Source organism: Lynx canadensis, chromosome A1, assembly GCF_007474595.2.
Source record: "Lynx canadensis isolate LIC74 chromosome A1, mLynCan4.pri.v2, whole genome shotgun sequence".
Lineage (NCBI taxonomy): Eukaryota > Metazoa > Chordata > Mammalia > Carnivora > Felidae > Lynx > Lynx canadensis.
The window spans coordinates 98,922,309-98,939,044 of NC_044303.2; the positions used below are offsets into that span (position 1 = coordinate 98,922,309).

The 16,736-nt window shown below is 37.8% G+C and overlaps 1 protein-coding gene across 2 annotated transcripts in view; it reads left to right on the plus strand.

The window, feature by feature from the left end:
• PRR16 (proline rich 16) overlaps positions 1-16,736 on the plus strand; it is a 202,103-nt gene that overhangs the window by 126,165 nt on the left and 59,202 nt on the right. Inside the window, exon 1 of one of the 2 annotated variants that reach the window (XM_032592720.1) lies at positions 15,789-15,910. The exons of the other annotated variant lie outside the window; for it this stretch is intronic. Coding sequence (XP_032448611.1) covers positions 15,899-15,910 — 12 coding nt within the window. The 5' untranslated portion in view covers positions 15,789-15,898. Of the gene's footprint in view, positions 1-15,788; positions 15,911-16,736 lie in introns of those variants that run through there. 2 annotated transcript variants of the gene reach the window in all.

Here is a 16,736-nt window from a genome sequence, read left to right on the forward strand (position 1 = left end):
CAACTTTATTGATAAGAATGTGGTAATTGCAGAGGACTTTTATACCCCACTTACAACAATGGATGGATCATCTAGACACAGGATCAATAAAGAAACAAGGGCCCTGAATGATACATTGGATCAGATGGACTTGACAGATATATTTAGAACTCTGCATCCCAAAGAAACAGAATATTCTTTCTTCTTTAGTGCACATGGGACATTCTCCAATTTAGATCACATACTGAATCATAAAACAGCCCTTCATAAGTATGAAAGAAGTGGGATCATAACATGCACACTTTCATACCACAATGCTATGAAACGTGAAATCAACCACAGGGAAAAGTCTGGAAAACCTCCAAAAGCATGGAGGTTAAAGAACACCCTACTAAAGAATGAATGGGTCAACCAGGCAATTAGAGAAGAAATTTAAAAATATATGGAAATAAATGAAAATGACAATACAGTAATCCAAATGCTTTGGGGTGCAGCGAAGGCACTCCTGAGAGGAAAATACATTGCAATCCAGGCCTATCTCAAGAAACAAGAAAAATCCCAAATACAAAATCTAACAGCACACCTAAAAGAAATAGAAGCAGAACAGCTAAGACACCCCAGACACAGCAGAAGAAGAGAAATAATAAATATCAGAGCAGAAATAAACAATGTAGAATCTAAAAAAACAGTAGAGCAGATCAATGAAACCAAAAGTTTGTTTTTTGAAAAAATAAACAAAATTGATAAACCTCTAGCCAGGCTTCTCAAAAAGAAAAGGGAGAGGACCCAAAGAGATAAAATCATGAATTAAAATGGAATTATTACAACCAATCCCTCAGAAATGCAAGCAATTATCAGGGAATACTGTGAAAAATTATATGCCAACAAGCTGGACAACCTGGAAGAAATGGACAAATTCCTAAGCCCTCACACACTTCCAAAACTCAAACAGGAAAAAATAGAAAACTTGAACAGACCCATAACCAGTGAAGACATTGAATCAGTTATCAAAAATCTCCCAACAAATAAGAGTCCAGAACAAGACGGCTGCCTTGGGGAATTCTACCAGACATTTAAAGAAGAGATAATACCTATCCTTCTCAAGCTGTTCCAAAAAAAAAGAAAAAAAAGGGAAGGAAAACTTCCAGACTCATTCTATGAAGCCAGCATTACTTTGATTGCCAAACCAGAGAGCCAGCCAAAAAACAGAACTACAGGCCAATATATCTGATGAACATGGATGCAAAAATTCTCAACAAGATACTAGCAAATTGAATTCACCAGCATATAAAAAGAATTATTCACCCTGATCAAGTGGGATTCATTCCGGGGTTGCAGGGCTGGTTCAACATTTGCAAATCAATCAATGTGATACATCACATTAATAAAAGAAAAGATAAGCATCATATGATCCTGTCAATCAATGCAGAAAAAGCATTTGACAAAATTCAGCATCCGTTCTTAATGAAAACCCTTGAGAAAGTCGGGATAGAAGGAACATACTTAAACATCATAAAAGCCATTTATGAAAAGCCCACAGCTAATAACATCCTTAATGGGGAAAAACTGACAGTTTTCCCCCTGAGATCAGGAACACGACAGGGATGTCCACTCTCACTACTGTTGTTTAACATAGTGTTGGAGGTTCTAGCATCAGCAATCAGACAACAAAAGTTAATCAAAGGCATCAAAATTGGCAGATGACATATTATACATGGAAAACCCGACAGACTCCACCAAAAGTCTGCTACAACTGATACATGAATTCAGCAAAGTTGCCGGATACAAAATTAATGTACAGAAATCAATTGCATTCTTATACACTAATAGTGAAGCAACAGAAAGACAGAAAAAGAAACTGATCCCATTCACAATTGCACCAAGAAGCATAAAATACCTAGGAATAAACCTAACCAAAGATGTACAAGATCTGTATGCTGAAAACTATGGAAAGCTTATGAAGGAAATTGAAGAAGATACAAAGAAATGGAAAAACATTCTGTGCTCATGGATTGGAAGAATAAATATTGTTTAAATGTCAATACTACCCAGAGCAACCTACACATTCAATGCAATCACAATCAAAATGGCACCAGCATTCTTCTCAAAGCTAGAACAAGCAATCATAAAATTTGTATGGAACCACAAAAGACCCTGAATAGCCAAAGTAATATTGAAGGGGAAGACCAAAGCAGGAGGCATCACAATCCTAGACTTTAGCCTCTACTACAAAGCTGTCGTCATGAAGACAGCATGGTATTGGCACAAAAACAGACACATAGACCAATGGAATAGAATAGAGACTCCAGAATTGGACCCACAAAAGTGTGGCCAACTAATCTTTGACAAGGCAAGAAAGAATATCCAATGGAACAAAAGGCAGTCTGTTTAACAAATGGTGCTGGAAGAACTGGACAGCAACATGCAGAAGGATGAAACTAGAGCACCTTCTTACACCATTCACAAAAATAAACTCAAAATGGGTAAAGGACCTGAATGTGAGACAGGAAACCATCAAAACCCTAGAGGAGAAAGCAGGAAAAACCTCTGATCTCAGCTGCAGCAGTTTCTTACTCAACACATCTCCAAAGGCAAGGGAATGAAAAGCAAAAATGAACTATTGGGACCTCATGAAGATAAAAAGCTTCTGCACTGCAAAGGAAACAATAAACAAAACTAAAAGGCAACCGATGGAATGGGAAAAGATATTTGCAAATGACATATTGGACAAAGGACTAGTATCCAAAATCTATAAAGAACTCACTAAACTCCACACCGGAAAAACAAATAATCCAGTGAAGAAATGGACAGAAGACATGAGTAGACATTTCTCTAAAGAAGACATCCAGGGGGCACCTGGGTGGCTCAGTCAGTTAAGCGTCCGACTTCGTCTCAGGTCATGATCTCGCGGTCCGTGAGTTCGAGTCCCGCGTCGGGCTCTGTGCTGACAGCTCAGAGCCTGGAGCCTGTTTCGGATTCTGTGTCTCCCTCTCTCTCTGACCCTCCCCTGTTTATGCTCTGTCTCTCTCTATCTCAAAAATAAATAAACGTCAAAAAAATTTTTTTTAAATAAAGAAGACATCCAGATGGCCAACAGGCACATGAAAAGATGCTCAACGTCGCTCCTCATCAGGGAAATACAAATCAAAACCACACTGAGATATCACCTCACTCCAGTCAGAGTGGCTAAAATGAACAAATCAGGAGACTATAGATGCTGGAGAGAATGTGGAGAAACGGGAACCCTCTTGCACTGTTGGTGGGAATGCAAACTGGTGCAGCCGCTCTGGAAAACAGTGTGGAGGTTCCTCAAAAAATTAAAAATAGACCTACCCTATGACCCAGCAATAGCACTGCTAGGGATTTACCCAAGGGATACAGGAGTGCTGATGCATAGGGCCACTTGTACCTCAATGTTGATAGCAGCACTTTCAACAATAGCCAAATTGTGGAAAAAGCCTAAATGTCCATCAACTGATGAATGGATAAAGAAATTGTGGCTTATATACACAATGGAATACTACGTGGCAATGAGAAAGAATGAAATATGGCCTTTTGTAGCAACGTGGATGGAAGTGGAGAGTGTTATGCTATGTGAAATAAGCCATACAGAGAAATATAGATACCTTATGTTTTCACTCTTATGTGGATCCTGAGAAACTTAACAGAAGGCCATGGGGGGAGGGGAAGGGGGGAAAAAGTTACAGAGATGGAAGGAGGCAAATCATAAGATACTGTTAAAAACTGAGAATAAACTGAGGGTTCATGGGGGGGAGGAGGGAGGGGAAAGTGGATGATGGGCATTGAGTAGGGCACCCGTTGGAATGAGCACTGGGTGTTGTATGGAAACCAATTTGACAGTAAATTTCATATTAAAAAAAAAGAATTGATGATGATTACATTAGCATTCAAAATAGGAGGCAGAAGTGAACAGTACTTGGTGCAAATCTGTCCAACAAGTAGAAACACAAAACTGTAGACATGTCTTCAAGGTGAAGATTTGTTTACTGCTTGAACAGTTCAAATTTTATACACAGTTTAGTAGTTAGAAAAAAAGGCTAGCATACTAATTCATGGTTTTATATCCTGAAAAAAGGCATTTTAATCTATTAATTATAGGGCTGTTTCTATTAGGCTAGATTTTACTAATCTATTTTTAATGATAAAACTACAATTCTTGGGGTGCCTGAGTGGCTCAATTGGTTAAGCGTACAACTCTTGATTTTGGCTCAGGTCATGATCTCACAGTTTGTGGGATCAAACCCTCCATCAGGCTCTGCACTGACAACGTGGACCCTGCTTGAGATTCTCTCTCTCCCTATCTGCCTCTCCCCTACTGCTGTGCTTTCTCTCTCTCTCTCTCTCTCTCTCTCTTTGTGTCTCTTTCTCTCAAAATGAATAAACTTAAAAAAATTACATTTCTTGGGGCGCCTGGGTGACTCAGTCGGTTAAGCGTCCAATTTTGGCTCAGGTCAGGATCTCACAGTTCATGGGTTCAAGCCCTGCGCTGGGCTCTGTGCTGACAGCTCAGAGCCTGGAGCCTGCTTTGGGTTCTGTGCCTCCCTCTCTCTCTGCCCCTTCTGCCCTCACTCTCTGTCTCTGTCTCTCAAATATCAATAAACATTAAAAAAATTATATTTCTTTCAAAAGTATACTGTGATAATTATTAAGCTTTCCTAAACTTCTAGATGGTATTTCATCTGTTTTTTGTTAATTTTAATTTAATTCAATTTATTTTTTTATTTTTAATTCTGCTGTGATCCAAGGTTCTGTGGTTGTGTTTGACCCATACAAAATAAAATGAGATTAACCCATTTTTGGTTGGAGTTTTGGAGTGTAAACTGAGATCTTCATTCTCATTATCGTCCTGGAATCAGAAAGTTGTCAAAAAGAAGATGTCTGCTGCTGGTCTCGGTATTCTGTGAGGCAAATTAATCCTCAAAACTGCTTATATTCAGAATAGAGCTGACTCTTCATCTTGGGAAGATCATATCTCCCAAAAATATGTGCTTTCCTTTTATAAGAATGGATATTCTTCATCAATTTACATCCCTTGGCTTCCCTTTTCAAACTATTCAGGGATATTTGTCAAATCATGTGGAAACTGATAATGATAATCTCAGGATGAGGAGTCATTCATCTAGGCTTTTAGACCATGAAAAGTTTCAAGATTAAAATAATAGGAATACAGGCATGAAAGTAGACTGGAAACAATATAAATTTTATCAAATCATTCCTGTGTTTCTCTTAGAAAAGCAGTTCCTTACCATTTAGTGTATAGATTTGTAGCCGAGAAGGTAATGGGTTGTGTCCATCATTCTCCATATGTCTGCTAGCCAGGTCAATAAATTCCCTTGCACAACGAAGGTAACTGGTTCAAAATTCACCTGCCTCGAAATACTCTATTTCAATGCTGAACTCTTATTTAAACTCTGAATATCTGATGTGGCAACATGAGTTCTTAATTTTGAGATCAATATTAACTACAGTCAAATATACTTTAAAGCTAAAAAAGCTTCCATACATACATTATTTAATTTGATAATCTTAAAAATATGTTATTTTGGGTTCTAAAATGCTAATACGTGCAATTCTTTTATTGCATTATTCAGTGAAGCATGTATATATTACTCACATCCTCCTTCCACAAAACCTTGAAGTCCTTTTCAGCATGGGTATTAATGCCTGTGTTTGTTTGTTTGTTTGTTTGTTTTTTTAATTGAGCACTTAGGTGATTTGATCATACTTTGATTCTGAAAAGTCACATTTTCATTTTACTGAAGTGAGGGATTAGTGATTATATCGCTTTCCTTTCTGCAACTGAGATTCTTACTGGATAAAAATATGAGCGTTGTGCATACTTCATGAAGATTTTAGGCAAAAGCATCCAGTTAGGAGTTCAGCAGTAATTAAGGGACACATAATGCTGTTATTTACCCATGAATTTATACATGGATCATGGATATAGTGCATCTTGCACGAATCTAAATACAGTGAGAGAAACGTGGTAGTTAAACTTGAATTTTAAAATAAGGATCGCATCTTGTGTAATTGCTGGTTTTCTGAATAATCATAGAATGTGCAATCATAGCTCGTGTTGGTATACTATAAATGAGGTATGCTAGATTTTACAGTCAGATTTCACCATTGTCTTTTTGGTAGCACTTAAGTTGCAATTGGTTTCAATTTGAAGTTTGTAAACTTTTTTGTTACTTTCTTCTTTCTCTTAAATCTTGAGAAAAAAATCTTTCCAATTGCCCTATGGAAGATCATGCTCTATATTTTTCAATAATTCTATAAGCCTTTTATTACTAAAATTCATGACTTAAATCCCCTAAAGGTATTTCCATATCATTTACATGAAATCCAAACCATCATTTTACTTTCCATTTGGACAAAGTAACTAACACATTATCCAAAATTTGAATATTGCTATTATATTTATAATAGTCCTGTTATAAATAGGATTGCTTTACACATATGATCTATCACATAATTAAATTCAGTTTTTAAAATGTATTTTTACTGAAGGCTTTTCTGGGTTTCTTGTTGCAATTTCAACAGCATAGTGATATGATGATATGCTGAAAAATTACTTTTTTCTTTAAGGCAGTCATAGATCCTATAGATGATGGCCACTAAAATGAGACTGAACCCCTGCCACCCCATTTTAATTCTTTGTATCCAGACACATGATTCACTTAAGAAATCTGGACCAAAAGTCCAATAGTGCCCTGAAGCTTAGCCTAAGAGCTGAGTATTAATTAAGTTTGTTTGGCCATGAACAAATCTCCTTTGATCCTCAGATGCTAATGTTCTAAACATGAGTAAGGGGTTATCACTTTCCCTCAGGAACTTTCATTGCAGCCAGTTGGATACTGATTAGAATTTGAATGGAGCTTTCCTTAGTAAAGCACACTAGCACACATGGATTCCATTGATGGTTTTTGGGGCTTGTGGGTATGCGTGTGTGTTTGATTCCTAGAGAAATGTGATAGCTTAAGACAGAGACATCTTTTTCTTCGATTACCAGACCATGACCCGGTGCATGTGACACATTTTACAAATGTGTGTGGTTGATCAGAAAGAGACTAGATAATGGGGCCTGCTCAGTGTAAAACCTATCATGCTTTTTGAAAAACCTCTTCGACATTCACTTTTTATCCTGTGGGCTTTTGTCTGCCCCTTGTTGTTGGAAAAATAAGCAAATCCTCAGGACGGAGTTATTAAAACAGATTGTGGATGTTGATTAGTTCTGCAAAAGCCAAAAATGTAAATGCACATTTGTCAAGAATTCAGGTTTGCTGCTTTCCCCCTCTAACAAACCCAGATCATATTCTGTTGTTTCACAGTAGCTGCTTCCAAGCATAGAGTTCAGATGTTTTCCTTCTAGAATGGGAACTGATACTCCGGATAATTGAAACGCGATTTCATGATTTCCTTCGAATGTTTACCAGATAATTTTGAAACCTTTTTCCATTTTGGTTTTAGCCTAGTATGAGACTCTTTCAGAAATACATGGTGGGGGTTGGGAATGAAGGAAGACATTGTTTAGCTTGTAGTTGGCCAAAAAGTTCTGTTGCTGAATAAGATCACAAATTATGGCTAGAATGGTTTGGTAAGTTTTTTTTTTTTTTTCCACTGTGCAAAGCCAGACAGTCTCTGCCAGACAGAAGAACGGAATCTATACTGTCAGAATGGAAAACATGAATAAAAGTGGTAGCCTTTATGAAGCTGGTGAGCTCTGGCAGTGAACTTAGAGGCTGGCACTTGTACTTTGCTGTGAGGGGGAACATATGGAGACTCAACTATGGCAGCATGGTCTGCTGCTAGATTGCCCAGAGAATATTTGACACTGAGATTAATGACAAGGTTAAAGTGTTAAGTTCCAAATTGTTTATTTGAAGTGTTCTGGCAACTTCTGTCGGTGAAGATTCTGATGTGTATTGTTTCTGCCGTGCTCTTCGGATTTAATAACAGAAGTGAGGGTAAACACTAATGTGCTTCAAAGAGTATTAAATCCTGTCCATGTATTAGCTCATTTAATTCTTACATTGATCATCTGATGCATGTGTGGTTTGTTTTTTTTTGTTTGTTTGTTTTTTGTGGGTTTTTTTTTGTTTGTTTTCTAGGGTTTTTTGTTTGTTTTGTTTTGTTTTTGTTTTTGTTTTTTTTTAATACCTCCCTCTCAGAGATAAGAAAAGAGAAGCAAATTAGTATCTTCACTGGGCCCATAGTTTAGAGAGTCTGGCCGTGGATGCCTTACTTCTACAACCCATCTCCCGTGTGTCTTAATGTGCAGAATGAAACAGTAGTGTTCCATGGGAAAAATCGACATTCCCTTCCTTAGGCCTTTGTTTTAGTGGCCTTTTCATATAAAAGATTTTGGGCACGGGACACCTGGGTGGTTCAGTCTGTTAAATATCCTACTCTTGATTTCTGCTCAGGTCATGATCTCTGGGTTCCTGAGTTTGAGCCCCACGTTGGGCTCCGCACTGACAGTGCACAGCCTGCTTGGGATTCTCTCTCCCTCTCTCTCTCTGCCCCTCCCCTGCTTGCAATGTCTCTGTTTCCCTCTCAAAATAAATAAATAAACTTAAAAAACGATTTTGGGGGAAAGGAGGGGAAAACAAAAGTGCATAAATTCCATCAGAGGTATTAATATAGATAGCCTAATTTTTGACCCTTTCTTTGCTTTTCTATTTCAGCATTATAAGTTTATGAATCTCTGATTATTTTTTAAATTAGTAATTTTTACATTCAAATTTTATAATTATAATTCATTATTAACAGAAATGTTTCCTGTAATCCACATGTATATAATAAAAGTGTGGTCAGGGATTCTGGGTGTTTTATTCCCCAGAATTAGAAGGGCTCCTGGCACATAATTGGTGTTCAGTGAGTATTTCATGAATGAGTGAGTATTCATCATAAGCAGACAAGTGATAAAGTTAACTGCCTTGAGCTTATTCCAAAGTATGATTTTGCATTTCCTCTACTATTAAATATTCAAAGTTATTTTGTAGATAAAGAAAATCAAGACTTGAACGGGAAGAAGCTAGATAATGAGAACATTGTGCCCTTTCTCTTTACCAGTACTGACAAAGCACGGGGCTCTGTAGGTAGTTAGTGACAGAATGAGTGAATGATTGGGCAGACTGAATGACATAGCTCATGTCCTTTTGTGGATACCTAGTTTGAACAAGGTACAAATATAGCAACTTCAGTATTTGAAGAACCTGCTACTGGAGGTTTAAGGCAGGGACTGAGGACTCCATATTTCGGGAGCAGTGGTCTAGCATCTCTGGATTGGGTGCAACCTTATGGACCATCAACTCTGTATTTAGACCTCACAGGCCATGGGCTCTGTATTCACTACCCTCTGGTACTTGGAGATTTTACAATAGCACTGCCAAACTTAGCCTCTGCTCTAAGTTCATCTGTCGCTCAGATTTAGTGTAGTCTTTTGTTAACAGGCTCTAGGGGATGTTTCTCTGAGGTTGGTTCAGTCCATTAGCCCCTCACACAGCCAGTCTTGGTTTCCTAAGAAAAGGCATCCTTTCAAATATTTGAGGATTGCTCTCTGGTTTCCAGATGCTACTCAACACCACCACACTGCTTGTGGGGTATTTATATTGGTTTCTGGCACTTGACCGAATGCCCCTCCTCTTCCTGATCACTGTCTCTAGAGCTGGTCCTTATTTTTGTACATTAATGACTCATTGGGCAGCAATACTAAAACAGCATCGATTAATGTGTGCAGAACAAAACCGGTTATGTGTTAGTCTCAGGAAAACTTCCAGTGACTTGCTATATAGCAAGCTTTTGTTAGAAAGACCAGGTAGTCAGTGAAAAGTTCCTGGACATTTTATTGATTGATCTCTATACCACCATTCTTATGTTTTCAGCCACATGATGCAGCCCCCTGCATGTGCATTTGCTCCTTGCACACACTTCATATGTGAACTTCTCCTCTCTCTCATCTGTGTGCGCATCTCCATTGCTACAGCCAGTTCCTTCATCCTGACTCATGCTTCCCCCTCCTCCCTTCATAATCTCCTGCACCTGTTCAGTTCAGTGTGTTTGGAAAAGTCTAAAGTCAATATGCTATTTTTAAAAGTTCTCTAATTTTTTTAACAGAAGCTCCATAACCTACTCCCACCTCCCCACATGATGAAACAGGGAAACAGTGCTGCAGGCAGACAACAGGATACCAGGAAATGTCCGAGAAGGTCAGCCCCACCCTGACATGACGCTCGCAGGGAATTGGACAACACATACCAGCATTTCTAAGAAACATGCAAGTCCAGTATATCATTTGTTATTCTAAATGTATACAGAAATGGTAATTAACAATTAGATATTTGGATATTCAAGTTATTAAATAATGACCTTGAAAACAGGTAACAATCACAACACTAGTTATCACCATATAGGTTGTCATATGTCATTTTCACAACATAGAAGTTATGTTTTATGTTTAAATTCCATAGAGGAAAATATCTATGATAATACCATGAAATTAAGCATTGTTTGCTCTGTGGAGCTCCAAAGTATTTTAAGGAATACTTATACTGTTTATTTAATTGTAGGATTTAACTTTCAAGGTGCCAGGATTAATGGGTTCATGTTAGCATACCTATGCTTTTTATGAACAAAACTAGTTTACATTTCCATAACTTCCCTTTATAATATTGACTACAGACAACTAGTCATTTGGGCCATTAAAAAAACAAAAATTACATACAATATATGATTATTTAGAACCAATATTGAATTATGCTCATTTTTTCCCCTTAAAAGTTGATTTGTGTTGTTTAGAACTCATTCATAATTCAGGGATAGTCGGCCACACCATATGTGACCATAAGAAGGATCATTACCTTTAACAGCTGTGAATCCTTAATGAAGTGAAAACACGTACAGTCAAGGTCAACAATGTTCGTTTGTTGCAAATTTTTATTTTCCCACGATCAAAGGGTAACAATAAAGATTTCGTTGGTATCAGTACTTTTCTATATATGAAAGAATACGGGCTTATTACTTATTAAGCTGTGATGCTTCTGGAGTAATAATTTTATTTCAGTGTTCCTATCTATGCAGGACTCCAGTTATCCTTTGTGTTAAATATGAATACTAAATTTTTCCACACTAGATAAAATCTGAAAGATGCCATGGTCAGTTAACTATCGAATTTGAAGAGAAAATTTATTAAATGTAAAACCAAAAGTAAAAGATGTCTGGATAATGTCAAATATTGGGAATATTTTGACCTGTTTTCAAACAGGTCTATTCAGGTCTAATTCAGACCTATATTCAGGTCTAATATTTTTCTATTTTTCTTTAATCAGTTACATCCTTTGGTTGTGTGTTTGGAAATGCCCTATTTGAAATGAATTCCTCTGAGAGTATCAATTTTGTAGTTGAGAGCCTGTTAATTCACCTGTACAGCGAATTCAATAATGTAATTAGTAAACATTTTTTTCAGATATGGAGTTGTAATAATCACACTGGTTTTTAACAGTTAGGACTCACACCATGAATTGTCTTCATTTTAATATGTCCTACTTGTAAAACAAGAAGGAATGCTAGTTGCAATTTAGCTATACCTATCTTCTCAAATTCCACTTTTCAGATAAATAAAATACAAGTTATTGAGGTCTATGTAAATATAAAAACATACCCAGTGGAAAGTAAAGGTAAGTTTTTGACTAAATCAGGAGAAAGAGATTAGAAAAACTGTCTATATTTATATTGATAGGCAATACTCATGTAGAGATATTTAGAATTGCTTTTTATTTTACTTTTCTTTTTAATAAATAATGTGATTTCACCATAAAACTAAATGACACAACTAAGATCAAATCACATGGTGAAGATAAGACTAGAAATGAAGATTTCTTAAATTCATATTCTAGCTCTTATATTAACTGATGATTAATATTTTGCAAGTCACTTATTCAATATGAGTTCCTAAGACCTTCAGCTGACCTAGTGAGCCAGAGAATTCAGGGCCTCATTTCCATGTATTCTGTTTGATATGACTTTTACAGAAAAAGCAGAGCACTGCAGGCTTAGCATTTTCCATCAGAATAAAGTCTTGGTAATCTCCAACCAGACAGTGTATCTCCTCTCCAGTGAAGTATTTTGTACCTTTAAGATTTCTGTTGTACTTAACAGACAGTGATAGAACCTCTCCAACTCATTTATAATTTTTCTAGGAAAAACATTCAGGTCTAATATTTAACTCTTTTAGCTGAGGATAGTTCGTTGAAAACAGAGAATTCACTGTTGAAATAATTATAAAGTTGACTAGTAGAAATAGTGATATAGAATTTATGGTAACTTTTCATAATGCTTATAAGAACTATAAATTTTACTTTATTTTACTTTAATGTTTTTATTTTTGAGATAGAGAGAGAGAGAGAATGGAGAAAGGGCAGAGAGAGAGGGGGATAGAGGATCTGAAGCAGATTCTGTGCTGACAGCAAAGAGCCCAATGTGGGGCTAGAACTCATGAACCATGAGATCATGACCTGAGCCAAAGTCAGATGCTTAATTGACTGAGCCATCCAGGCACCCCAGGACTCTAAATTTTAAAATACTTCTTCAGAAGTATTTGCCACACTGAACAAAAGAAAAAATCCAACATTTAATGATGCTATTGAGTTCAACCACATTGCTAGTTCCTAAGGCTAAGAAAAAAAAAAGTCTAATGTCAATTGAATAGCAGTTGTCACTCAAAATGGTTTATTATACCAGCACACTGATGAAAATTACATATCCAAATTAAAGTTGGGACAGTTTGGAAGACTGATAAATCTCAGCAATAGGAAAATTGAAAATTTCTCTTAAGTGTGTAATTTAAATATAATAAAGCAGTCCTTTGATAGCTTTATCATTTTTGTCAAACTAAAAAAGAACAGTTTGAACTAATTTAGTAGATTACTTAATTCACGCATTCACTCAACACTTGGTGAAAATGTGCTTTGTACTGGGCACTTTGTTAGAAGTGAGAGATGTGAAGATTACCAAAACATGGTTTTGCCCTTGATAGGTTCAGAGTATGGCAATGTGTGTGTGTGTGTGTGTGTGTGTGTGTGTATACATATACATACATACATGTATATACATATATATGTGTATATATATATTTGTATATGTATATACGTACATATATATATATATATATATATATGTATAAAAGCAATGTAAGTGAAGGGAGTTGGAAGTAAATCAGAGAGAAGATACGAAGTAGTAATTCGAGTACAGGAAATAAGGATGAATAGTGATGGTAGAGAGGAACTAAAACAAGTGTGGCTCAAAACATAACATAAGTATTGTTCAGTAGTCCTCAGAATTTTTAAACATGGGATGTGCAACGAACTTTCCAGCCACAGTGGAGTCTCCTTTTTCAGTTAGTGAAGTGAAAAGAAGAATATGAGGACTATGTAGCAGAACTTTTGCAGTATTGTGCAGTTCCCTAACAAAACAGTGAATGAAATTGATCTTAAATTTATTCATCCATGTGAATGACCTTGAACATGGTAAGAGTGAAACCTTGTAGAGCATAATGGCAGCAACGTCCGCAGGTGCAATGATGAAGCAGCTCTGTGGCCATGTTGCATTTCTTCACAGATGTGTGCAGTGATTGATAACCTGCAGGAAAGTGTGCTTCTGAGACGGGCTTGTTTGATTTTATTGTTAAATCAAAACACCGTGGAAGTTATTCTGGACAAGTATTGTGTACATTCAACCTTAGGCGGCACACAAGTACTTCTAATGATGTCGGCCAGTGACCTTGGTATAAACGCAAAGCTGTAAGTGAAATAAAGCCAGAATGCTCTCCTCTTTGGTTATTGTTGTGGTACCTGCCAAGGTTCTAGGTGCTGAACTGGTCAATTCACGTTTCCCCTCTGACTGGCCACCCCTCCGTAGTGCTGTTGGCTGAATCTTTCTGGCTTCCTCCACCACTGGATGTTGCTGGGCCCACATATTCAATCTGAGAGCTCTCTTCCTTCCTCCCCTCCATGCTAACCTCATCTAGTCCTTCAAAGCTCCATCAGCAGCTGTGAGTAACTCCCAGATTCACAGCCCTGACCCTGACCTCTCCCCAGAGCCCACGCATCATCTCTGTTGGACGTTTGATTGGTGTTGCGAAATAAACATGTCAAAAGAAGAACTTAAGAATCAATGCCTAGATCTGCCACTCTTCTTTCTCTTTCTTCAGTTTCCTCACTGTCAGTAAATCACTCCATAATCGCACCAGCTGCCAGGGCCCAAAGTCTTGGGATCGTTCTTGCTTCCTCCTTTGGACTCACCGTGCGTGTCTTATCCACTAGGAAGTTTTGTCAAATCTGACTGAAGAACATATCCTGACTCCTGTTTACCATCTTCACTCCCCTCATCCTTTAAGTAGACCATCCTTACATGAATTCCTAAGCGGACCCTGCTTCCTCCCTTGCCATCCTACAATCCATTTTCCTCAGAGCACCCAAAGTAGGGGGTGAAGCAGAAAAGAACGATGGGGTGCCTGAGCGGCTCAGTCGGTTAAGCATCCATCTTTGGCTCAGGTCATGATTTCACAGTTCGTGAGTTCGAGACCCGCGTAGGGCTCTGTGCAGACAGCTCGGAGCCTGGAGCCTGCTTTGGATTCTGTGTCTCCCTCTCTCTCTGCCCCTCCCCTGCTCTCTCTGTCTCTCTCAAAAATAAACATTAAAAAAAGAGAGAGAGAGAAGGAGTGTCAGCCCATTTTGAAAACTGTGGCCTCCTATTGTCACCAGGGCTCCTTCAGTTTCCTTACCGTGTTTGTGTACCTTGTGGTCAGTCTGCTGTGGCCCATTGACCCTAGAACTCACCTATCAGTCAGATGCCTCTACCTTCTTCTCTACCAATGCAAACTATTCTTTGGGTTCTTTGGGCTTCCCAGACTCATTCGTGCTTCCAGGCCTTTGCTACTAGTATGCACATGACTGGCCCCTTCTACTCTTTTAGCCCCCAGTGGCTATGGTACCTCTTTCAGACCATCAGCCTGAGCTGTCACTGTCCATATGTGTCTCTGTCACTCCCTATCACACACTCAGCCACTTGGCACACAGTTGTCTCTCTGTAGCTTTTCTCGTGGCAGTTACCAACCACTCTGTGATTTCTCATTTATGCGTTTGTTTTTTTTTTAATTTCTGACCGTCTCCTCCCTGCCAAATGGAAGTTCCTTAAGGGTACGGACCTTATCATTTCTTTTCACTACAGAATCCTCAACATCTAGGAAAGTAATGGCTCAAGAAGTATGTATGGAGTGAAAGAAAAAGATTCTTTCTACAGATAGGTTTTTTGTCCCCCCCCCCCCATTTTCAGATGCTCTAAAGAGGTCACCAGGGAATGAAGACGCTACGGAGAGCTGCAGAAGTGCCTTACTCATTACTTCTATATTGTCTTCTGAGAACAAAACATGAAAAGTGTGCATTTTTTAGAAGTTGGCATTCCATATTTTAGTAACTTTTTCCGGTCTTTAAATCAAGTGCTTTTTGCATGACTTTCTTTTCACTTCTTAAAAGTCTATATGGCAAAATAGAATTTGATTTGCAGAAACTTAATGTTAGCACTTTGAAAAGTATGCAGTAGGGAGAAAATGATAAAAAAATTCACACTATTCACTCACAAACACAACATATTTTGTATTTTGGAATTAGGGATTAATGTATGAATAATCCTTCCAAAGAAAAATGAAAAGTAATATGAAATAATTCTTTGACTGCAGATACATTTTTTTTTTATTTTCAGCTATGTGTAGAATATACCACCATTTGAAAATGTGCTGTCACTGCAGTTATTTTTGGATGAGGAAGAAGAAAATAAAAATGTTCCAATCATCGGGCTCCTTCATAAAGCGAAAGGAGACACACACAAATGGAAAGGTTTTATGGTAACAAAGGTATCCAGACTTGACATAAATTATGGTGAATAAACCCTATTATTTTTCCTAGATTTTCCTTGGTAGTTCTGCATAACAATTACCTATTCCCGAGTTTATTCCTGTGACTTGGGATTCTGCATGTGTAAGTGATAGGATTGCCTAGGACACAGTGGAAGGCAGTTCGCTTTAATTACTGGAAGATGAATTCTGGGTTTAAAATGCATGTATCTAAAGTCCAGCTTTGCCTCTTTCTAAGTGCATGCCTTGAGCTATTACTCAGTTTCTTCTCTATGAAACAAGAATCAATAAATAAATGCTTGCCTTTTATGGTTGTTTTGAACGTTAAATGAGGTAATCCACGTAGAACATTCAGTGTCTGGAGCGCGATAAGCCTCTAATGATGTTAGCGAATATTACTCTCTTTATTTTCGTCTTGACAGTTAACTCATGTTGCCATATATTATTAACTGTCATCTGTCTCATGCAGGCTTCAAAGATTGCATTCGATTAACTTTTCATTATGGGGCGCCTGAGTGGCTCAGTCTGTTAAGCGTCCGACTCTTGATGTCGACTCAGGTCATGATCTCATGGTTTGTGGGTTCAAGCCTCACATCAGGCTTTGCGCTGACGGTGCAGAGCCTGCTTGGGATTCTCTCTCTCTCTCTCTCTCTCTCTCTCTCTCTCTCCCCCTCTCTCTCTCTCCTTTCTGCCCCTCCCCTGTGCTTTCTCTCTCTTTCTTTCTCTCAAAAATAAATAAATAAGCCTAAAAAATGAAGAAGAAATAATTGCATCGATCTGTTATAGACTGGTTAGCCACCTAGGGCATTGTTTTCCAATATAGATC